The sequence below is a fragment of the Ammospiza nelsoni genome, chromosome 6 (assembly GCF_027579445.1).
Source record: "Ammospiza nelsoni isolate bAmmNel1 chromosome 6, bAmmNel1.pri, whole genome shotgun sequence".
Classification (NCBI taxonomy): domain Eukaryota; kingdom Metazoa; phylum Chordata; class Aves; order Passeriformes; family Passerellidae; genus Ammospiza; species Ammospiza nelsoni.
In genome coordinates this window covers 49,363,239-49,388,400 of record NC_080638.1, presented here as the reverse complement: position 1 = coordinate 49,388,400, position 25,162 = coordinate 49,363,239, and the positions used below count along the sequence as shown (strand labels likewise).

General features: G+C 44.4%; 1 protein-coding gene across 1 annotated transcript in view; it reads left to right on the top strand.

Annotated features, from left to right (window-relative positions):
• Positions 1–4,476: 4,476 nt before the first annotated feature.
• The window catches only part of PRIMA1 (proline rich membrane anchor 1), a 46,556-nt gene continuing 25,870 nt past the window's right edge, over positions 4,477–25,162 (top strand). The window contains exons 1-2 of the mRNA XM_059474672.1: positions 4,477–4,672; positions 10,826–10,976. Coding sequence (XP_059330655.1) covers positions 4,580–4,672; positions 10,826–10,976 — 244 coding nt within the window. The 5' untranslated portion in view covers positions 4,477–4,579. The remainder of the gene's footprint in view (positions 4,673–10,825; positions 10,977–25,162) is intronic.

Sequence of the window (25,162 nt, the reverse complement as noted above, 5' to 3'; positions counted from 1 at the left end):
GTCTGTTTATCACTGAAAGTAGCATCTCAGAGTCAGAAAACTGAAAATACAAGAACAGGCTTGTATGATGTATAGCCACAGCTTTTTTGACCACGAATAAAAATCTACCATGTCCTGTACTTTCAGGTGAGGGAACACAAGCTAAAGATTACATACAACTTTCCATGTTGGTGCTATTCATTCCTCACCTAACCTGACATGGAAACATTGATTTTGATTACAGTATTCCTGGCCTATAGCATGAAAAAGGGGCACCCTGTCACTGTTTTCCAGATGCAGTGCAATAGCCTGAATTTATCTGAGAGAAAACTTTAAGAGCACTTATTGAAATTCAGGTACTTATAAAACTTAAAACTCATTTCCAAAACTTTAATATCATGAAAATCAAAGAATCATTTGTTATCCAAATGTATTCTAGATATCCTCAAAGTTCGAAATCTTTTCCCAAGTTGGAAATATTGAACAATAGAATAATCGAATCTTCCAAAAATCAAATCTGTTACTTGTATGGTCCTCAGTTTTATGAAATAATTGGGATCATCAAGAAGAATTCTCTCCCCTTCCTGGGAAGAGATTATGGTATTTGAAGAAATGCAATTTCCTCCACTGTTTCTGTTGATCTTTATTAATTCCTGATCTTCTAAAAGTATTGCAATAAATTGTGGATTGCTAGGTAGAAACTTGAAATACAAAACCAGTAAATTTTCTTTCCACATGTTGAAAGCACTGCTTAAGATATATGGAGTAATAAAAATATCCTTTAAAAATAACAACAAAAATAATTTCAGTGCAAGCAAAAGTGATGTTGTACATTTACCTGCTTGCTGATGTTTTTCCAGACTCAAACCCAAAAATTAATCTGGGACAGACCGTGCCAGGCTAACGAAGGCTTTAAAAAGTCAGTGCTAAAATGTTTTCTAGCATGTTTATGTTTTCTAGCATTTCACCAGGCTGGACACTCTTCTTGAGTTCATTGACTTGCATCCAAAAACATCATTAGTAAAACACTGCTTAAGTGGATTCTTTCTAGGTCTGTCTGACCACAGAGCCTGAGAGGAGGCTGCCTTTGTTTCCTCTGTTACTGGCTTCAGCTAAAACCCCTCTGATATCTCTAAAAACATAGGGAGCAAATTTGCCTAAAGTCAGACTGGGGAATAGCTATTGATTTTAATAAAGTTTAGACAAGTTAGCATCAAAGAGAACCTTCTCCTGTGCTCTATGAACATTTGAATTTATGTTGTAAACTCCATCAATACTGACAAAATAAACAGCCCCTTAAAGGCTATTATGGCTACTTGGATTAAAGAAATATGATAATATTTGTAAGTACAGCTAATCAGTGTTGCAAGCCTTACTAATGTTTCCAGAGTAGTTGCTCCATTGGAGTGTTAATCACAATTTCTCTGATTATCAGCAATTATTTAAAAAATAAAAGCATGAAGCAAACAAGATAAATATTCTTCCTTGGTAATCAGATCAAAGATGAAAGGGGAATTGAGTAATGGTCATCATTCTGTTGAGTATTAATATTTGACTTAAATTTTTCAAGAAACTGCTTGAATGATGCTGTTTGTGCAGTCTTTTGCTGAAAACAAAAAAAAGAGAGGACCCTTTTAAAATAGTTTAAGTTATTATTTTGAGCTGTAACACTTATAAATCACTTTTCATCTCCTGAGCCCTGAACCAGAGCACAGACCTTTGCTGACCACACCAGCAAAGGATCTGCTACTATTCCATGTTTCTGTGATGAACTAAACATTTTAGAGGACAGGACCTTGTTACTGCCTTTCCCACCAAACGTAGCAAGAATTTTGGGTAGTTGGATCTCATTGTGTTGTTTTGACAGGCAGGGAATCCGATATAGGCAATTTTTAAAATATGCCCAAGGTAGCAGAGGGAGTTGGTAGTAGTGGGACTACACCCCAGGAAATCCTTAGCCATTATCCCTTTCCACACTTCAGTAGTGTGACTGCTGCAGACAAATCATGATGTTCTTCCACAAACCAGCCCTGGTGCTACAAAATACTTAATGCATTATAAAGCAAAACATATTCCAAGCCTGTCATTGATTCAGGGCCTACAGTCTTGCAAGAATTATATCATTTATCTTCCTTATAAGTGGAAAAAATTCCTGGACTCTATTTTCTCTCCATAGAAACTACAGAGATGCCGAAGTAATTAATGAAAAGTACTGGGGTCATGTGGACAAGAACAGGGCATACATGCAGCCCTTTCTTCAGCCATTCAGACTAATGGGAAAGAAATATGCTTCTGTGTGGACCATATGACTGGGTTCAGAGGCTGGATTTAATACATTTGCAGCCCAATCATTTTCCCAAGTGAACTGTCAATTACCAGTGTGAGACAGAAAAGATACTGATTACCTGGGCCAAACTCTGCTCTTGTTTGTGTCAGAACAATATCCCTGATTGCGCTTGCTTCCATGCGACTGTGGGTTGAGTTTGGCTCTGTCTCCTCGGTTCCCTGGGTTGTCTTTGAACCACAGGAACAGTGCTTTGAGACAGCTACTTGGGCAGTCGCTAATGGCAGGAAAATCCACAGTTCTTCAGACATTAAGGCATTGTAAATACTGAAAGAAAATAAATCTGTGTTGTATTTTTTTGGCATACAATGCCTAAAGCCTTATCTCTCATTCTGTCAGGAACCAAGAACTATGTATACAGATGGTGCAATTTATTATGTTCTGTACTGTGACCAAGTGCTGAAATACCTTCAGGAAATCACCAGAAAGCCTGAAAAGCTTTGCTGTCTCTTGTGACTCCAGCTCACTAAAACTATAATTGAATGAACACAATATATTAAGCCCTGCGTATTACACAGTAGGCTTACAGAAAAGGACGCCATCTTTTTCAGCATCATTACAGAAAATATCTTTGCTGTACAATTACTGCCTATACCCAAGATCATAATGTCTCTGCCTCTCTGAATTCTGATCTTAGAAAACCCAAGACAGGGATTTACAAACAAATGTTCAACGACTCCACCTCAACTCAGGTGTAGCACCATTAAATTCCAGGGTGCTGTTCTCATTTGTAAAATGCTGCTGGGCCTGATAGTCCTGACATTTTAAAACGGTGCCTGTCGGGGCTGAAATGAATGGACATGAAATGAATGTAACAATGGTTTGAGAAAAGAATTTTAGCTGTGTATCAGTTCAGAGGTTAATGTATTTCTATTCCTGCTTCTCTGAGCAGATTTTTATGAAACTGATGATTAAACTTGGCTGAGTGAGTGCAAGAAATACAAAGGAAAACTAAAGTCAATATCCTCAAACTCATTCATCTCTCAGTATGAAATGTAAACCTTGGAGCTAGTATTTTGTTCATACCCATGTGCTTTACTGCATTTGAAACATTGAAAACAAGATCCCTGTGTCATGGACCCAATAACAAATGTTTTATGGTCATCTTGATACCCACAAGGCCCAACTTTCAGCAATAGCCCAATTCACAAAACAGCTGTTTTGCTTTTAGTGCTTCATTGGAAGCAAAACCATCTTCATCCTTGATTTCCTACTGTTTCCTTCCTGTGGTGCCTTGATGTTGGAGGGTGGTCTATCCATCCACTTCCCCTCATGCACTGTTACTCATTTCCGCGTGTTTTGTTGGAACATAGAACCACAAATGCCATGAAGCGTCTTCCCTATTTCATCCCAGAGACAGCGGGCCGACCCAGCCCCGTGTCCCGCCTGTCACAGGACAAACCCTCGCGTCACTCCTGAGAGAAGGGAGCACCGACGACCACCAACCCCAAAACCTCCTGGCCGCAGTTCGGGGCTCCTCCAGGACGGGGGTGCCGGTCCATCCCGCGCCTCCCCGGGCTGGGTCCCGCTCCCGGCGGCGGGGAGGGCGCGGGGCGGGTGCGGCGCTCCCGGGGCCGCAGGTCCCCGAGCCCCGCCGGGGCTCAGCGGGGGCAGCTCCGCCGGGAGGAGCCCGGGCGGGGAGGGAGAGACGAGGGGAGCCGTGCGCGGAAGGGACTGCCTCGATGGGCTTGAAAAATCACTGCAGCAGCGGCGGCGGGCTGGTGGGAGATGCGATGCCCGGGCTGCGCGGCCGCGCCGCTCTCCCCGCCTCTCCCCTCCGGCTCCGGCCCTGGCCCCCGCCTTGGCTCTTTTTTCTTCGCCTGGCTCCAAACTTTTCCCGCTCCCCTCCCGTGAGAGCGGGAGCCCCGAGCTCAGCGGTGAGCGCCGGCCGGGAAGCCCCCGGCACGGAGAGGCTGCCGGCGGCGACAGCCGGAGCATCCCGGGGAGGGGAAGCCGGCGGGGCGGGCGGGGAGGGAGGCGGGCAGGGCGGGGGTGGAGGCGCGTCTCCCTGCTGAGGGAGCCGGGACTTGCAGGGTTCTGGGTTTTCCCGACCACTCTTTCCCCTCCCCACCCGCCCATCTCCCTGCCTCCCTCCCCCCCTCCTTCCCTCCCGCCTTCCCTCCCTCCCCTCTAGAATTAAAGTTGGGACAGTCGCGCTCCGGGGATGGGTGCGAGCCAACGCCTCTGCTGCCGGCTCGCTCTGCTCCCTTCCCAGGTCGCCCGGAGCCCGCGCCCCCGCCCGCCCGCCCAGGAGGGATGCTGCTCCGGCAGCTGCTGGGGCTGCTCCGCTGCTGCTGGCCCTCCCTGCTGCTGCACTGTGCCCTCCACCCGCTCTGGGGGTCCCTCCAGGTAGGGCCGCCCGAGCCCGCTCGCAACTGCGGGGCGCGGGGGCGGCGGGGCCGGGGCGGGGGAAACGCGGGGGCGCGGGCAGAGCCCCTTCGGCACCCCCGGCAATGCCGGGAGGAGGCCGTGGCGGGGCGGTGGTCGCGCAGGCGGCCCCACAGCCGGGAGAGCCGCTGCTGTCCCCGGAGAGGGCCCCCCTTGCCGGTGCTGCGGGACGGGCGGCCGTGCCAGCCCCGGAGCGCTGAACTCGGTCCGAGAGCGCTCGCTCCCAGCAGGATGGAGTTGAGTTTCTTCGGCGCGCCGGCGGTCGGAGGGCTGGGGAGCGCATTTTGCTGTGGGTGGCAAGATGCACGGGAAGAGGCAGCGGCGGAGCGGAGCCCCGGCGGCCGTGCCTTGCCGCGGGGTTTCGGTATTGATTGCGAATTGAATGGAGGGTTTTCTGGGTAAAGGGCTGAATCAGCTTTTGCCAACTCCGACGCCGTGGTGTTGTGTGACCTTGATTGTAATGTGGGTGGCCAGCAAGAGAGACTGGGAGAAATTGGTGCACAGTGAGGGAGAGCACCCATCCAGTTTGGAGAATCAGGACAGCAGCAAAGCTCATCTCAAATGCATCACTTCGATATTTCAAAGTTTATTTATAATATGTCTTCAGAGAAGTGATTGATGAGCCAGCCAAGTGCCGTTCAAGAACAGACCAATTACAGTTTCTTTCTTGGAAAAACAAAGTGGAGACTCCACATCTTTTACTCCCTTATCTAAACTTATGACTCCCAAGAGATTAGAGAGATGTTGTTTGTTTTAGCATCTTGTCTCTTGCCATGAATGACAAAGAGGATTTGTGCTCCTTGTGGATTAAGATGAACAGAAATACAACAAAAACAACCTTTAAAGCAATGTCCTGTCATAAAAATTACTGCCAGCACTACCTTCCTGCTGTCCTCCTCTAGTATTTAGATAGCTAATCTTAAGTTAAACTATAGCTGAATTTCTCAGGGAAGCACAGTTGTGTGAGAAGAGATACCTCCTGCAACCTCTCCCCATCAGTCAATTGAGCAGAGAAAAAAACCTCAGATAAACATATTTCTGGCAAACTACTCACATGATCTAAAACGATTTTTCTAAAACAATTTATAAAAATTGAAACAGGCTCTGAGAAATACAAAAGCCAAGGAGCTCACCAGCCTTTCCATGCAATAATTTGGAATTTGGATGAATGACCCATCATCAACTGTGCTTGTGCTATTGCCTGCTGTTCTGTGGAAGAACAAACACTAAGCCTGCTTTTTTCCAGTTTTCCCAAACCTAGGCTCCCGCCAGCAGATTCCAATGGGGAGGGCAGGTGCGGAATGCTCGCTGGCATGCCAGCCTTCCATCCTTCCTGTGACTGAAATTCCTTCATGGTTGAACCCCTCCCATGGTTCCCTTCCCCGTGTTGAGTCATAATCCTTGCCCTTATCTTCTCACAAGCCATTCTCTCCTTGACTAATTCTGTGCTGTTGCATCGTTGCTCCCCTGCCCTGCTCCATCTCTAGCAGCAGGCGTGTTGTGTTTGTTTTCTCACATCCCCCAGCCCCTCTGCACACATTTGTCCCCACAATGACTTAGTGTGGCATAGCCTTCCCTCCCACCTCGGCTTTTCCTCTTTAGGCCCTGCCTTGAGACACTTAAAAGAATCAGTCAGATGCTAATCAAAGGAGAAACATTTGTCTTACTAAAACCAAAACCAAAACAAACCCACAATCTTTTCTTATTAGCGTGGTAGCCAGTTCTGTGACCAGAGGGAAGGGATGATTCTGTCAGAGGCTTTTGACATAATTTTAAAAAGTGCAGAAAGAGTCATGATAAATAACAGGGACACATTTTTTCTGGTTTTGTAAACATGGATCTGGATTGATGTGAATTGCACAGAGCTGTCCTGGGATTTATGCAGCAGTGGTGAGATCTCATCTCATCTCTGTAGACTGCTACCAAGAGACAAAGCTCTTGCTACATCAGCAGGCTTTTAGAGGTCTCTGTGCCTTCAGTCAACTGCACTTTTCTGTTAAAGCTTTCCTCCTTTTACCTGATTAAAAAAAGTCACAAGAAGGCCACCCTCCAGGGACTGTATTAATCCTCTTTTCCCATCCCACTGTAGAACATGCTTGTGGACTGCTGCAACCCCATGGGACTCTACTGAAATACTAAACAGTTCTGACCACATGCAGATTTATTCTTCCATGGTATGCAAAACAGGACTAGGATCACTGTTTCTAAAAGAAATCGTGGATTAAAGAGAAATATTCCACAGGCATAAACTTCAGACACAGAGACTGCAAAAGGAAACCACCAGTTACCACTTTCTGTTTGTTCTTCCCTGGACATTTGTGGATCAGATTTTCATTTCCATAAATATTTTAAAACATTTGTTCTTTTTGCAAAACACGTTCACATCAAATGCACAAATCCCTAAAGTCAACTCTATGTATTTTCAGAGCAGGGGAAAAATGCATCAGCTTGAAGTCCAGGCAGCATATGCCTAGACTGGCCAACTGCTCCGTGTGCTAAGAAAGCCTCGTGCCAAGCAAGCAACCAAGTTTCAGATAGGCCAAGAGAAGGTGTTCATGGCACCTCCAGCAGCAGAGGAATGGCTGGGAGAGCTAGGGAGCAAACCCTGGGGATCCATCTCAGAGTGATCCCTTGCCAAGGCAACCCCTGTGCCACACACTGCCTGGCAGCCTGCTGGAATTCCAGTTACACCTTACCTGCAAAGCTCTTCCAAAGCCATTCTGGGGCCGTGGGAGAGTCTGCCAGAGCAAATAAGCAGTAAAGTGTGAGGCCAGATTAATTTCGTTGACCTGGCCATAGAAAAGTGTGGCTCTTTCAAAACACTTTTCCTCCCACATGCTGTAAAGGCAAGTTACCTTGAATTGCAAGCAGTAAGAAAGAAAGAATGGAGTATTATTTCATCATCTCCTGACAGAGCAAGATTGTTCCCTAAAGCATATTTTCTAGTGATTTTTTCTGCTTACCTTTAGAAGACACAAGTAATAGCCTTCATTTCTTTCATAAGAAGACTAATAGACATCAACAAGGGGATTTTTTTTTCCTTGAAAAGGAGCCAAATGCCTTCCTTTTTTTCCTGATTCTATCTTGCTACTGTTATCTGCTGCTTTATATTACTGTTACTATTCTGTCCTCTTGCTGCAGTCCTTGACTATTTCTCTCCTCCCTGAGGCCCTCAACCTCAATTTGTGTATTTCCTTTTCTTGGCAGATTTCAACCAACTTAAAATATCTTTGTTTTTAAAACAAAGCCTTTAAGACAAACACATCAAGGTAATATTTATGGTCCTACTTCTATCTTCTAACAACCACACATTTCACCCAGTGACAGGAGAAGGGAAACAAATAGGTGATAAAGCCCATGCTTTTAAATGTCAGTTCTTTCCTGACTATTTAAAAATGATCATGGGAAATTTTTATAGAGGTTCAGGCTAAAGTATTGAGAAATAAAGCAACTTTTCCTTTTTTTTTCTTTTCTTGTTTTTTTGGTTTTTTTTTTTTTTTTCTCTAAAATAATAGTTTTAAAGTAGAGAGGAGTAGGAGTAGCAAGTGACGGGCCATGATAGCGTTAATCTTGTCTGAAAAGTAATTGAGAAAATTATCCACTATTTTCTGAGGACACTCTATTAGCAGCCTAAAGGAGGAGAGCCTCCAGGGATTTAAAAGTAGTCAATAGCTCTAAAAAAAGACAGAGCAAGCCTTTGCTTCTGCTTGATATTAAGTTAGAGCAGTAAGTCAACGTAGCTTTGCCGTACCAGCAGTGTCTTCAAACTTACATATGCAAAGCTGCTTCTGATCTGCAAAGGAAGCTGGCTCCAAGTCTGCTCAGGGTTATTCTTCCCTGTGTCCATCTTCTCCCATCTCAGTGTCCCCTGCATGACTGCACTGAGCTCTCAGGATTCGATAACCCAGGGCCCAGGCTGTAGCTAGGAGTGAATAGCTGCTTCCTAATCAGCTGCCAGCGCCACTGGGGAGGTGTTGCCCACCTCCTTCTGTCAGCACAGTAAATTTGTCACACCTGTTGAACAAGGAGGGACCCCAGCTATGCCCCCACACTGCAGGGAAGGACACTTCTCCCACAGGGCTGTTCCTGGGAGCATGCCTGGAACCCCAGCCCTCATGTGAGCAGTGCTGGAAGAGCTGAAGCAGCATGGAGGATATTCTGCTGCCTGGGATCACTTACTTTAAAAACAAATAAACCTTCTTAGCTGACAGATTTATTACTAGTCATGAGGGATTACACAGCCAAGTTGCTTTGATTCATTAGTGTTCAGAGTTTGTGTAAGTTCCTGGAAGCTGTCTGGGATAATCTTTAACCATCCTCTTACTGTTACCTGATGGTGAAGGGGAAAGTTGGAAAGCACTTGTGCTGAATTTGTTTTTCCCTATGTTTGGTAATAGATTTAGACAAGCTGTTTAAAGAACTGAGCCTTCTGCCTTATGCTGTGCTGAGCTGTCCTTCCAACTTAGCTACACGTAGCCTTTTCTATTCTTTGCTCCCTCCCTATAATATTTAATCAACAAAGCCCTACCTCCATTTCCCTGAGGCCAGAGTAATGCGTCTTTCTGCATTTAGAAACCTCCTACGCATGTGAGCACGTCCTTTGTGCAGTGATGCTGTTTTAATTAGCCACGTCTCTCTTTTTGGCCAGAAATACATGAAACAATGTGTACAGCTTTCCTGCAGGGCAGGGCAGCCCCCTTGGTGCTCAGCTGTGGGCAGTGGAGCAGGCATGCTGGCCATGCTGGGGGCCAGGGTTGGAAGGGGAGAGGAGACAGACGGTGTGCCCAGAGCTGGCAGGGGCAGGGAAACAAAACTTGGGCAGCAGAGGGAAGTGGGGAGAAGGCAACCCTGGGTGACCCTGCCAGAGAGGCATGAGAAGCCTGCCTAAAACAGATCAGAGAGCGTGGCATGAGACATCCTCTTTGTAGTGACCAACGTGTTGTGGAAAAAAGATAATTAAAGAAGGTGATGTTAGGCCAAAACTATTAGGACAATAACCCGCCTGAGACCAAACTTGACAAGAAAATATGCTAGCATAACTGTCCTTAGCTTCAGCAGGACACCAGTCTGTCCCAGGCAGTCTCCTAATGCTTACATTCAAAGTGCTTGTTAGATAACATGCTTGTTAATCTTTTAGGCTTTGCTTTGTCTCTTCGAAATTGTATCCTGTATAAGTCATTCAGAAAGAGCTGGCTTAGAGACCTCTGAAGTTAACACCTCTCAGAAGCTTCTGTGATGCTCAGCAAATTTCCTTTTCATTGGGGACTGACTCCATTTTGTAGCATTACATTTTACCAAATTTTACTGAATATTCCTTGAATCCCTAGTTAGGTAAATATTTCTATGATAAGAAAAATATGCTGTTAATAAATAGTCCTTGTCGTGACTAGATCAAGCTACTGAATATATTGTATACCAGTACTGGTATCAAATCATTGCTCATGGCCAAGTGATGCTTATGCTTGGGTTCTGCAATGCCTCATCTTCACTTTTATTATTAACCAACACTGCATCTCACAGGAGGCTACAATGTGGCATTTCCATTTAAACCATGTCATTGCTGTGGTCCATGGATGATTAAAATGCGGGTGGCCTCCCCACTTGGCAGGAAGTGAAACACCCCGTGGAATGCTCTCTGAACTTCCAAGTGAGGCTGGCAAAGCAGAGGAGGGATGTCCTCTGGCTCTCAGTTCTGCCTTAAGGAAAATGAACATAATCCTGACCCTAACTGTCTTGTAATTTTTATTAGCTCTCTTTGGCTTGCAGCAATGACCCTGTGAATAATGCATGCTGCTAGATGGCTTTCCTAAGGAAAGAAGGCTTATGCAATCGTATTGTCTGCCACTGCCTGCCTTCTCCTTAGCCCATAATAACTCAGAAACCAGCTGGCCAATCTCAACCAAATTTGACTGAGGGAAAGAGTTCTTGAAGAGATTGTGTTAAATAAAAGAAATATTAAAAATGTGGACCATGTAGGGAGGGGGCATCTTAGGAGCTATAGCTCAGTTCTCGCTACAGGTTTGAGGTGCCTGCCACTCAGGTACTCAAGCCTAAAAAACACGTTCATCAGTTTTCACTCTTCTGCTGCTCATGCAATGACTTGTTTCTTCACAGATCACTCAGGGTGAACCCCAGAAGTCATGCTCCAAGCCTGTAGCAGAGAAATTTACAGAGACCTGCCAGGAAATTTGCCAGTGCAGGCCACCTCCTCTGTTACCACCGCCTCCTCCACCTCCGCCGCCCCCGAGGTTGCTGGCGGTGCCAAGTAAGTAGCTGCTGATGCTGCTGGGGTGTGCTGAAGGAGGGCAAAGCACGGGGACACCTGGACAGACAGCAGAAGTGATGTGGGAAAGGGCACAGCTAGCTCATTTGTCATTTTCCACTTAGCAAATGGAAGAAGAAATGTTCTCAGTAGAGATGGAGATCTGTTTTCTGATAAATGAATAATGCTTAACTTTTGGAGGAAAGCCAGAGAAATTCCCTCCTTTCATTGTGTTAGATATGATTCCCTGGTTTTACATGGTTCCCTAATCCCCTAGCCCTGGGAAATGCATTCCTGCAGAGACACAGTGCTGTGCTGCCCCCTCAGTGTCATGACCCCTTTTTTGCCAGGTGAGCAGCTTGAAGGTCTGGGTGCTCCAAGGCAAATTAATTTATAAGCACACAAAAATCCAAACACTCTGTCTAGACCATTCAGTATGTTTGGCTGTTGTCAAGACACTGGGGCACTACAGTTTACCATAGCAGTGACTCAGGCTCACTGGTTTTAAATTGATTACAACTGTTACAAAAATAGGAGGCATGTCAGGAGTCAATGGCAAGTGAGCAGCTTTCCCACTAATGCACATGCAGGCTAAGACTCATCTCTTTCTCTTCATACAAGTCAGTGTTCCCAAGCCTTACTCAGTGCATCCAAGCTCCTCCTTATTTCCAGCCATACGTCCCCATGCCCAGCACACCTGGTGCCTTCAGTTCCTGCTGGCTAGCTCTGCAGCTGCTTTCCACATCAGTATTCCTGTGATCCCTGGCATACAGATAATTTCTGGAGAGTGACATCTGTCCCCATGGTCCCTGCACTGTGGGAGAGACCTTCCTGGTTCTACTGCACCCACTGGGTTCAGGGAGTTTGGTGTTCCAGTAAATCTCCTTAATGCTTTTGCATTTTCATAAATTCGTCTCTCCCTGTAAGGCTGCCTATTAATTCTTCTCCCTGCTTATGTAAACTCTCCTGGGAGCAGTGTTGCAAAGTGTATCCAGTATCCTCAGCACTTCCCCCAGGGAAAAATAAATCATTAGGTATCATCATCTGGCTGTTTGTCTTTATCAGTGGCATCTCCAGATGTGCAGAAGACATGAAGAAGGCTTCTGCACAGCTTGTAGTCAGGCAGAGGACAGGTAGAATTTTTCAGTGACTTTTCTGCCAGGAGCATGCTTTGTACTTGTGCTACACTGCAGAAAATTAAGGCAAAGAAAAGCCAACAGTGAAACACTTGGGAAAGGAAGTACAAAGACAGCTGGGAAAGCAGAGAGGGATAGTTTTTAGAGCAGGAAAAACCTCTTTCAATGTTCAGGAAAATGTCATGGGCAGTAATATGGAAAATTACCTTGATCTTTGCATCACAGCCAGAAAATAAAGTACTTTGTCACTCTCTTTTCTTGTGCCTGGGGTGCCCTGTTACCCTGAGGGGGATGAGATGTGGCAGTGTTGGCACAGGGACCAGCCCTGCTGACCAGCTGTACTGGGAAGGGAGCACCACTGCCAGGCTGCTTCCCCTCCATCAGGCAGATGCTCTGAGTGCATGGATTTATCCCCTGTCAAGTGGGAAGTAAATCATGTCAGAAAAAAAGAAGTCTGTCACACATTGCAGAAAGAAGAAAAAGAAATCTAATGGGCTTGTGACTGGGATAGCCTGATGCTTTCTCAGGCTGGATTGCCAGGTGCTAACACAGTTCTAAAAATGAGCTATATAAATCCAGATGACTAATACTTAAGCAAGTGGCTTCATTTCAAATACAATGAAAAAAAGAGATTACACATTTCTTTCACTGGTAAGCTTTAGAGTAGCAATCAAGTGTCTCATCTTGAATGATGCTTTCATTATCATCAGCTGTCTAGGCACTGTGATTTAGTCCATGTGTACAGCAATCCACTTCCTTGGGAGAAACAACAAGCCTTGTGGTTAAATATTGATGTTATAGACACTGCTTTTAAATGGTATTCAGAGGAGAGGAAAGTAAAGAGCCAAAAGGTATTGTGAAGTGGTTGATGCTAGATTTGCACTTTGAACTTGCTAAGTGAATGAAGTTTAGTACTGGAAAGACATCTGCAAAAAAGCAGCAGTCCAGGAGCTGCAAGATTTTTACCCTTACAAGGTGCAGTGTGTGTATGTCATGAGGTACTACATAAAAATGCTGGAATTGCTTTCAGAGCTTTGTGAGCCACAAAAGGCTGCAGTCTGCTAGGTACTGTCCTTAAAAGCTCCCTCTGCAATCAAACTGAATGTTGCTGGAGATTTAGATCAACTCTAAAGCAGCTACCATGGTTTGGGCTGGATGGTTAAAGCCAAGAGATGCAAAAATCCTGTCTCTCCAGTCACTACAGACACTGACAGCTCAGTTTTCTGCTGTATGAAGCATCTAGTGCTCTTTGACATGGCCTCAAGCTGCTGTTGTGGAAAATCAGAGAACCTCTCTATTAGTCTCACCTGATTGTTTTACAAACCCTACTTGGTTTGTATGGGATGACACTGCATAACTGTTTGTGAGCAACTGAATCACTCCCTGAAAGGCTTTTATTGTGCTGTGAGGACTTTTAGGAACAATTATAGTACATTTAGTGTCTCTTTACACACTTCAATATTGACAGGTTGATCCAGCAACAAATCTTTAGTTCTGCTTCCTGCAGATAGATTTATACAAAATCTATTAGATGCAGAGAGTCCTAGAATTCACATATAACAGCTGGAAAATGCTGTGTTTACTCTGAGGGGAAATAACCTAATTCCCTCTGGAGAAAATGAGTAGAATCACACAGCTTAGCAGGCAGTCTAAAACCACAAGCAGTGTTAGGAGCACCAGCTTGCACTGTTTTAGGAGACACCTCCCTGTTAGAGTTGGGTACTTAAATTAAGAACGTGTGGGGAGTGTTTCAGCACATCCTGAGGAGGCACTGAATAAATGAATGAAACCACATGACTATGGGAAATTAAATTGAGTGCTTTTTTCCTCCTTCAGGGATGACCCCAGGTCTCCTTTCCCCACATTTTTAACTCCTTCACATGGACCACTTGCATTTATGGTGCCCCATCCAACCCCTGATCTTGCCTTCACTGCCTCTGCTCTGCAGCCAATTCCATCACGGCAGCACAACCCTGTGCTTCCTCCTGGGAATCCATCTGCCTTACAGTATCCAGATGAGAGCTGCCATCAGCCATGCTGGGTCTCTCAGTATTGCTGGTTCACCTGCACCTTTTCCTGCAAAGCGGGACACATGGGCTTTGACTTCCCTGAGCTTCATTTCAGGTGTAGTTTCTTGTCATCCCATTGAGATGCTGCTGTCTGTTTTGATACAGATGTGTACCTTACCCAGAGGCTGAGGAGAGGGACTCCAGCCCATGTTAGGAGTGCCTGGGATGGTGGGGACTGTGTGATGGTGGGGACTGTCAGGACACACGGTCCCTGAGCCCGTGGCAGCTCCTGCAGACGGTTTGGCCATCGATGTTTCCGGAGTAACTTATGCAAGCAGCAGCCTGCTCTTTAACCCATGCCTAGAAAACTGCTCCTTGATGAAGTGAAGGGAAAGCTCATGAGGCTCTGAGGGGCCTAAGGCCAACTAAACTTAGATGCTGACAGCAAAGGAAGAAGGAACTTTCAATGAAATTGAGTGTGTTCCCTAGATATGTCTGTAATGACCTGAAGGCAATAGAGATGCTCAGAACCTGGCCTTTAATTAACTGTGTCTTTTTCTCTCCATCTGCTTTTCTCCTTGTCTCTGGATTTCAGCCAAGACTAAGACAAGGTGGATGGAATACTTGTTTAGGCAGCATTTCTAACCAGGCTTCACGGGCCCATGAGATTAAGCTAGTTCAAATGATGTTGACCCTTAAAAATCTGAAAAACTGCTGTTGTCAACCCTTAAATACTCTGTGAGCATGCAGGTTTCTCCAGGGGCATTGCAAAGAAGAAAAGACTTTGTCTGGAAGTAAAAGCCAGGCTTTCAAAACAGGAAAGGGGGAAGGGGTTAGAGCTAGATATACACAGTAGTCAGTATCAGTTTTAACCTGTGTAAGGTCTTATGAAAAAAAATATCAGAAGTGACTTCTTTAAAATGGTACAAGGAAGAGAAAGGATGTTCTTGCCTGTACCCCTCACTTGTTGGTGAGCAACATTTGCTGTTGCTGCTTTACCTTTCTCCCATATTGGACAAGGAGTCCGTGGTGTTGCCATCTGCTCTCTGGATGAAGGAAGTGTTCATTCAAACATTGCTTCAGTCAAAATTTAGAGGAGGAAGCTTGAGCTGAGTCTGGATACATGAACCAGTCTCTGGTGGTTGGATGCTGGCACATAGGTGCACAGTGAAGTCTTTACAGCTCCTGACCTTAGTGGAAGTTTGCCCTGAGCTGTCAGCTGAGATCAAGCACAATCATGTCAGTGCAAGGCCAAAGTGAATGACATCACTGCAGAGGACTCTAATCTCCATGCAGTAATTGTATCATTTTGTTTTTCAGAGTGAAATCTTTATCTCTGGAGACAGAGCATCTAATTAACTAATTATTTGGACTGGTGAAAATGCCAAAATAAAAATGACCAGCGACAAGAAGGGTGAAACCTTTTGGCAGCTGTATAAGCTCAGATGTACAGCCTCATTTCAGAAAGCATGTAGGATCCCTTTAGTACAAGTAGGAAAGATAAGGGCATTCAGATCTTTTGGGACAGATTGTAGATTCATGAAATGGTGCAGGTTAAAAAGGACTGTAAAGATCATCTAGTTTCCCCCTCCTGCCATGGGTAGTGATACCTTCCCCTAGACCAGGTTCTTCAAAGTCCCATCCAAATAGGCCTTGAACACTTCCAGGGATGGGGAAGTGCTCCTTGAACACTTCTGGACAACCTGTTCCAGTACCTCACCACCCACACAGTAAAGAATTTATTCCTAACATCTAATCTAAATTTATGATCTTCCAGTTTAAATCCATTACCCCTTGTCCTTGCCATACCTGCCATTGTAAAATGTCCCTCTCCACATTTTTTGTAGGCTCTCTTCAGGTGCTGAATGCTGCTATAAGGTCTCCCTGGAGTTTTCTTCAGCTCTCTCAGCCTCATAGAAGGACCTCTAAGGTCTCATAGAAAAGGTTCTCCAGCCCTCTGATCATCTTCATGCCCCCCTCTTGGAGTGAGTCCACATCCTCCTTATGCTGTGCCCAGAGCTGATCTTGGTACTGCAGATGGGCTCTCATGAGAGTGGAGTAGAGGCGAGAATCCCCTCCTTTGACCTGATGGTCATGTTTCTGTTGATGCACCCAGGACACACTTGGCTTTCTGGGCTGTGAGCACACATTGCCAGGTCATGTCAAACATCTTGTCCACCAGCACCCCAAAGTCTTTCACCTTAGGGCTGCTCTTAGTGTGTTCTCTTCACAGATTTTGTTTGTACTCAGGACGGCCCCAACATGGGTGGAGGACCTTCTTGAACTTCACGAGGCTTGCACAGGCCCACTGCTCAAGCCTCTCAAGGTCCCTCTGAATGTCACCCCTTCCCTCTGGATGTCATCCCTTCCCTCTGGATGGCATCTGCTCCCTCTGGGTGGCATCCATCCCCTCCATCATGCTGAGTGAATGATACGTCTTGGTGTCATCAGCAAACTTGCTGATGATGTTCTCAATCCCACTGTCTGTGTTGCTGACACAGATATTAAACAGCACCAGTCCTAATACCATCCCCTGAGGAATGCCTCTCATCTCTGGGCTGTCACAATGTGTGTATATTAGACAGGAATCTGAAGAACAGGAATAGTCTGTAACTTCTTAAACTTTGTGTGTGTTACTTCAAGTAAAGAAATTTTTCAGATGTCTTGCTAATTGTTAAAATAGCCTTTCAGAACAAAAACTTGTTATAGAAATAAACATTGCAGGCTCTAGGACATAAAAGAATAAGAAATGGGTTTTCCTTGGGATTTTCTTGGTCCTAAATCCTGATGGTAGAAATGCACAGGTGATCCAATGTGGATTCAAAGAATGAGTTTGAACCTTTTGCTCAATACTGTCTCCATGTTGCTATTCCAGCAGGAAAACTGAGCCTGGTCCTGATGTTCACCAGTGCTTTTCTTGTACTTGGATGCTGATGTGTTTGCCTACTCAGTGCCTAGAGAACTTTTGTCTTTGGCAGAGGTCTGATTATCCCCCAGGAGTGGAGGGGAAGCTGTGATTCCAAAATGAATTGAAACCTTCCTGGAGGCCACGATTCAAATTTGAGATGCCCAATGGTCAGCTTGGCTCAGTCTGATGTAGGCTGCTGCAACAGGAGCTGAGCACCTCAGAGAGCTCTCAGTTTGTTTCCCTTTGGTTAAGCCTTTCATCTTGTGAGGGCTCTCTATCTTTACAAGCACCCACTGCAAAGCTGCTGGCACTAAGTGCTCAGCTGGCAGGACCACCCTTCACCTACTGCCCTTCTGCCTGAAAGACTTGTTCATCTTTGAGATGTTTGGACATATTAGAGGAATCTTGGGTGGATTTCTCCCAAGTGATGCCCAAAGGAATTGTTAGCAAACAGGCAGGGCTGGGTTTGTTTTAGAATAGAAGACATTTCCCTCCATCCTGCGTACAATATAGTGACTACCAAACCTGAACAGCAGAGAACTACAAAGCCCCAAAATGGCAGGGGACACGTTGTCTCCTGCATGAAGACATTTACAGTAGTGACTGCTACTGTGAGAGCAAGTCTGGTCTAGACAGTGACTTTTTTTAAATGCAGACAGAATGCTGAAACAGGGAAGCCCTTCCAGTTTTGGTAACACAGCTGTCATGCTGTGAATTGCCGTCTTGTGTGAGAGCATTGTTCATAATTTACAAAGCAAAACCAAAATTCAATTCTTGTCATCTCCCACATAGACTTTTGTGTTACTGGAGGAATGTGACTCCCAGAACTAGCTGTAGGATTTGGAGACTTTCAAATCTAAATTGAACTCTGAGCCCACAGCCTGGAGCCATGGAGGATGGCAGAGGTAGAGTCTAGTCCAGGTCCCCATCATGTTGTTTTCACATCACAGATGCTGCCTTGACTCTTAGCACAGCAAACCAAATCATTAAGCATCCAAGACTGGATTAAGCAGAATTCACCAATCTAAATCAGAAATGCAGTGATTGAATTTTCTGCCTTAAATTGCAGGCACTTGATTTTGTCACCAAATACATATAGAATTCAATCCTGCCTTTTTTTTTTCCAGTAAGCATAGTTATTTCTGCTGTAGGAATAAAAGTTACAAGGCCTCACCTCTGAGTCAAAATGAGAAAATTATTTATGGTCAGGATATTTCTTAAGCAGCAATCAAATACAAATTTTGAAATAGTTTGAGCATCTAAGATGTTACATTAAGTCTGAAGAGCAGGATTAGTGATTAGAAAGCAGGTAAGACTGGAAAGGTTCATACTAATACTTTCATTATAGGATTCTGCTGTCACTCTTTCACCTAACATCTCCTCATATTGAGTTGTAAAATCTCTTTCTGTTTGAGACACTGGTAAGACCAGATGGTCAGTCACAGCTTCCAGTGCTTTCCTATTTCAGAGTTTTTCATCACAATAAATTCTGAAATGTTTTGCCAAATCTAATTGTTATTTAGGCAAGTGATGAATATCTCCCCTGCTCTGGGACCTTGCATATTTGTTTTGAATTTTTCATACAGTAATAAATTGATATAATGGAAAAATCCTCTCTCTTGAAAATGCATTTGAAGTATTTAAAAGTAAGAGCCTCAGGCCAGATTTTGCAGTGCACGAATCAGTGCGAGTTCTGTTGTCTATAGATTAAAAGCATTGTCTAATTTTTAAAAAGAACCATCACATATTAAACTGGTTCTGCAATAGAACAGTCCTTTCTACTCTGAGATGCACACTCCAACATCTCGATTTTTTTTTTTAAGCAGAAGGAGTTGGCTAAGCTGAAGACATTAATTCCTTCTATGGATGGCAGTCCATTTGTACATGCCTACCATTCCACTGATTAAGAAGATAACAAATCTTCAGTGAAGTTACTGATGAGTCAGAGGCTGCTGATTTACAAGTAATTGTAGGTTCACCTGCTCCTGGCAGAAGGAGTTGTGCCTCATCTTGACAAGTCAGAAGTAAATGCTTAATTGGCACAAGCTGTTCCAGCAGGAAGGGCTAAGCAGCTGACCCTGCTAAAGCAGACCTGAAGAAATATGTTCTTGTAAGGGTTTTGTGCATTGTGTTGTTATGAACAGGATATAAAGGTGTTGCCCTGCCTGTGTAATTGCAGCTCAAGGGTGATATTTAAGTCAGTGTAGCAGGTCAAGGAAGCAGTAGTCTGGAAATTCGGGATGTTATCCCAAAGTGAGGACACAGTGTCCATTAATATAGTATGAACATCAGCTAATAACTGATGCTGCTGCCAAAATCTGTTATTAATAATTATGCAAGTTAATTTAACCCTTCCACTCATAAATCATATTGCATTATAAATACATAAATATAGCGACTAACGACTGTTTAAACTAATTATTTTATTATTTTGAAGTGTCTTTTAAATGGAGCTGATATTTCATCAGTTCATTGGTTGGAAATAATCTTAGACAAAGATCTGTTCCTTGAAAAATGCTGTTATTAAACTGGACTTCTACCAATGGAGCAGATTCTCTTGAATCATCCCTGGACATTTTCCTTTCCTTGTGAAAGTGATGCACATTTTTATTTCATAGCCATTATCAAAGGAAATGACCATCAGTGGAGTACAGGGAGGGTTTGGTTTAACTCTTGTTTCAGTCTGGCCAGGTGCAAGTTTTGGTAGGAAGTCATGGTCTGTGTAAAGCCTGGGGGCAGTGCAGTAGCAACCTGTAACCAATTTGCTTGCCTTTGTGGCTGAAAAGAAACCTGTGCCTTGTCTTTTAGCTTTCCAGGAGTTCCAAATATCCTGAGTGGTGATTGAGGACTTCATATGAGGGCATTTGGCAGGGTGAAATGCCCCGATCTGTTAATGTGATGTAATTGCCTCTTCAAGTGTTCTGTATTTTATGGAAACTGCATGAAAAATTATTAGTTGATAAATGTAATTTTACTTATATTAGAATTAAATTTACACCTGGTTTGGAAGGCCTTTCAGACTTCAGTTCCATTTTATTCTGGGTGAGTAATCAATTTAATTTCCTTTAAGTTGAATCTGAATACAATTTGGAAAATTGTAGGAAAAGCAGTAGGAATGGGAATTATTCATTGATCTTTTAAAGGACATTTTAAAGTGATGACTGTAACCCTTAAGTCCAGCAATAACTGAGTTATTGAAGGGATACCAGGAATAAACTACATAATATCAAATAGGAGGATTATGTTTATATAGATGCCATACATCAACAGAAGTATCAGCTACACAGTCAGCTGGCTGTTCCCTAAAACTTAGACATATGACTTGCAAAATGGCTTTCTTTGTAAAGTGAAAACTCTTTAAAGCCATCTGCACTTACCAATCTAAAGTATATGTCTGTTATAGTCACTCTCTTCATATAGTGGGGTGCCCAACAGGCAAACCATTTATTTTTTAGAGATGGACATAAACCAGTACCTTAGAAACTGTCCTATTAACACATTAAGAAAATATGCAGAGTATTTCCAAGTCTTCCGCAATCTGTTTTAGGAAATTCAATCTGAGGTTGTTTTTGTCTCAGACTTCCCTGAAGGTGCTAATTTTGAGAAAGTGTCAGCATTAAGACGTGAGGTTTGTCTAATCTTTGCTATTACCCAGAGGTTCTCAAGCTCTTGAAAAAGCTGTTAAGGATCTACAAGTTAATGACTTAATACCAGTAGCACTGAATTTTATTCCCTTTGCATAGGTTGTGACTGATGGCACCACTCATGGGAATACTGTTGAACTCTAAGAAGTTGGGCAAATCTGGACTTTAATTCAATCTGTATATAAAACATTATACCAAGAAAATCTGTCATCTTTCTGTGAGATTGAATCTGCCAGCCCTGAGATGTCTCATTAATCATTTACTGGTGAAAGACTGGTCATCACTGTAAGAGTGTAGATTCCTGAAATCACATCTCAGCTGCCTGAATTTCAGCTACTCTCATCCCTTCTTGGATGGCAAGGTCTGTTCAGTGTAAGAGCTGAAAGACTGATAAGCTTTCTGAAGGCCAAGGGTGACATACTGTCACTCCCACAAAGGAGGCATCTTGCCCACCCTCCAGGGAATTGTGGAAAGAGTGTCCAGGACACTGCTTCTCCCTCTGCCACCAACCCGCTGGGAGGTCTCAACAGGGTCAGCTACAATATCAGACACCCAGAGCTACCATATCTGAAACAGAGATAATGTTTTTGTCCTTGTAAACTTTGTATTTGAGACTAGTAGTGTCAAGCACTGAAGATTATTATTATTATTATTATTATTATTATTATTATTAGGCTCCAAAGTAATGGTGATTGTTGAGAATTGATCAGCTGTGCCCTGTCCCAAGGAATAGGAGGCCGTACCATCACACAGTGAGGGCTGTGCCAGGGCTGAGGAGCAGCACCTGCAGCCACGCCATCACCATGCAGTAATGAGGGGCTGGACATGAACCCACACTAAAATCCAGCACTTTGGCTTGTCTTATTACTCCTCTGCCAATGATGATACAGTTCCAGCAAAACCCTGAAAAGGAGAGTATATCAGCAGATAAGGGAATTAACAACCAGGGAAGGCTCACTCTGAGCTTACAGTGTCCATACAACTACCCCTACCACAGAACCTTAACAGGCTCACCAGAACCTGCCTTCATGGCACCTGTTGGGGCATGGATTTCACCCAAGGGTATCTGAGGCACAGTGGAAATAAGGGCTAGTTTTTTAAAGGCTTTTATCACCTAAAAATGCAGATAGATGCTGAATAAGCTCTCCAAGCCACTAAGCTCTCAGCAAGTATCTCAAGCCATGGTGCAATCCACCTTATTTTGGACTGGACAGTTCTTTACTGATGTTTACTGTTTACTAATCTGTTTACGGTTTACCAATCACTTCCTCACTGTGATCTGAGGTGAGTGGTGGCCATAAGGTCACAAGGGAGGATAAGGCAAGTTTTCTACTTGCCTATGGTGTCTTTGCTCTTTGGCAGTTGCTTCCCCATGAGCTGCCCTCTGCAGTTGCACTGCACCACAAAGGAGCCTGTTTCTCCCAGAAATTCCTGGTACTGATGATGAGCCCATCTTCTGCCCTAAAACAGCCTCTGAAACAGCCTGAAAGCAAGACAGGTTGACTGGGAGAGAAGCTGTCTAGAAGACTCATTTCTTTTTATACCTATTTTACTGCAGTGGACCTGGGAGGTGGTATTGGCTGTGGGATTGAGGTGGGAAAATGCATGTCCTGTACCTAGTGAGTTCCAGTTTGGAAGCAACCCTTTATTTCTTTCACTGGTTCCTACTTTTGTTTGATGTTAAATAGCTCAGGGCACAGTGCCATAAGCCTGCAAGCAAAGATAGTCCTTTTCCCTGGCAGCTTGAAGAAGTCACTACATATCTAATTCCCAGAAGCAAACTTCTTCCTGCCTGTGTTGAAGTTATTCACAGAGTCACAGAATCATTTAGATTGGAAAAGACCTCTGAGATCATCAACTCCAAATTATGACCAGACACCACATTGTCAACCAGACCATGGCACTAAGAGCCACATCCAGTCTTTCCTTAAACACCTCCAGGGATGGTGACTCCACCACCTCCCTGGGCAGGCCATTCTGATGCCAAATCACATTTTTTTTAAAGAACTTCTTCCTAATGTGCAACCCAAACCTCCCTTTGTTCAGCTTAGGACTGTCCTCTTGTCCTATGGCTGGTTGCCTGAGAGAAGAGACTGACCCTCAGCTGGCTGCAATTCCTCTCAGGCAGTTGTAGAGAATAGTGAGGTCTCCTCTGAGCCTCCTTTTCTCCAGGCTAAACAACCCCAGATATCTGTGTGCATGTGTGTGTACTTGTTAATGAAAATAAGCCCAAGTGTGCTGAAAGGGCAGATTTAGCATGAAGGTCCAGTGTTTCCAGGCCTCTTTTTTTCTGGATGCTTTTTCACTTTCATCACTGTGACATGATGAGGTCACAGTTTGGCAGGACAAGCAGATTGTGTTCAGCACTGATCTTTCCTCACTGAAGATTTGCAAGTGCCCATAAAATGCCTGTGCACATCAGTTGCCACTGAAGGGCTAGAGTGTGTGTTTGTGCAATGAGATGGATGGTACTGGCACATCTCTCTGTCTCTCAGTGGTGCCTCTGTCCAAAAGAACTGAGAATTAGTCTCCAGGTCAGTGCTGTGCTCTGCTGTTCTGTCACAGACCATGGCCTTGCTGCTGTGTTTCCTTGAATTGGTGGTTAAAAGGAAGGTCAGGTAATTACAGCTAGTTCTTGTGGAAATATAGATTAAGTACTTTTAAATGGGTACTTATAAGTCTGTTCTATGAAAGAACTGGGAAAGAAATAGCAGCAGTGCTGACATGCAGCCTTATGTTGCACATTTTGTCCCTACACCTTGCAACCATTTAGAAAGCTGGAGCTACTGTTCCCCTCCTGGAGAAGGAGAAACAAGGCTGGAGTGGAAATTGTCCCAAAATCACCCAGTGAGCAAGGCGGAGAACTGAGCCTGGAACCACCTCCTGAGGGGAATTTCTGTCTTCTGCAGTGACACGGTGCCTAAGTACAGAGAGGTTAAAGCCTGTATCATGAAATGCAGAAAATTGAACTTAAGGTTGTATATCTTCATAGCCAATTTAAAGCATCCTGGTTCTCAGAGTGCTAAGAACCTCTGGAAATCAGGTTACCTTCTAAAATAAATGCCAGGGTACTAATTTAACACCAAATGCTTTGGCACTTGTGACCTGTTTCTTAGATACCCACTAATCTGATCGACATCTCCTCCATTTCAGCAAACAGGCCACCAGGTCTGGCAGGGCTCACCTCAGTGCTGGCTCCATGGAGAAGCAGCACTTGGGGTTCCTGGGGGTGCCATGGGGACTCTCTCAGTGCTGCCCAGCCTGGCAGTGACCCAGGCTGTGGAGAGCAGAGGATGTGACCAAGTCCATGAGGCTCTCCCAAATGCCTTGTTGCTGCAAGGAGGAGGCTGCCTTGCAAGGCACAGGCTTCAGTTCTCATTTGCTTGGGACAGAGAGGGACAGGGTGTGATTCAGTCAGGGTAGAAACAATTCAGTCCTTCATGCTGAGAGAGAATCAGATGGGCAGTGAAAAGCAGCATCTCATGGGGAGACTGCTGGTTAGAAAAACACCAGACAAAGTCAGATCAGAGGGCACTGGCTGATGTGAGCATGCATTGTAAAGATAAGTGCCAGAGCTCAGTATCAACACAGAAGCTAGCTATGATGTAATCTCCTTAAAAGCCTTTTTACCACAAGGTCTATAAATGCTACTGCTTCTCCAGATCATGCTTTAGAGAACAGATTCTCCCTCTGTGCTCTCTAACCCTGCTCCCCTCCAAAAGACCTCAGCAGCTGAAAGCATGTTTTGCCCCTGTTTGAGGAGTACCTCTGTTCTGGTGGGTCCCATCAGCTTCACCAACAATCTAATAGGATTAAGGCAGGCAGGTCTGGCCCTCAGCCTGTTAATCATTTGGAGCACAGACTTTCCCTTCCTACTTTGTTTGACAATCCCTTGATTGCTCTGCTCTATACATTGCCATATGTCCATATTTATGTAGAACTCTGAACTGTTCTCTAGTTTCCCTCTGCAATTGTACAAAACCAAGACAGGTTATCCCACAAGCTTAGTGTCAACCATTCCAGGGCATCCTGTGGGATCCTGCCATGTTTCTGACCTTAGGGCTTGGCTGCACTGAGCTGCTGGGCATGGTGTCACTGTGCTGGCTTGGGGCAGAGATCTGGCGCCTGCCTGGCAAGTCAGAAAGAGAGTTTGCTGTTTCCACTCTGTAATGTCATTTTAGCCAAATCAGTTGTTTGTGTTTACTCCCAAAGAAGAGGAAATACAATCCAGAGAGGAGGACTGGCCAGGAGTCAAAAGACATTTTGTTTTTCTGGCTTTCTCACTGAGCTGCAGTGAGTTTGCACAAGCCACTTTCCCACAATGTGCTTTACTTATGTCTGGCCAACCAATATTTTTACCTATTATTATTTTATTTTGATCCTAACAATATATTCATTTTCTGTAAGAATCCCAAATCTGCCAAGGAGAAGCACCTGCCTGACACCTACCAAGAAAACACAGTAACATGGAGCTTTAGTGAAATCTATTGCT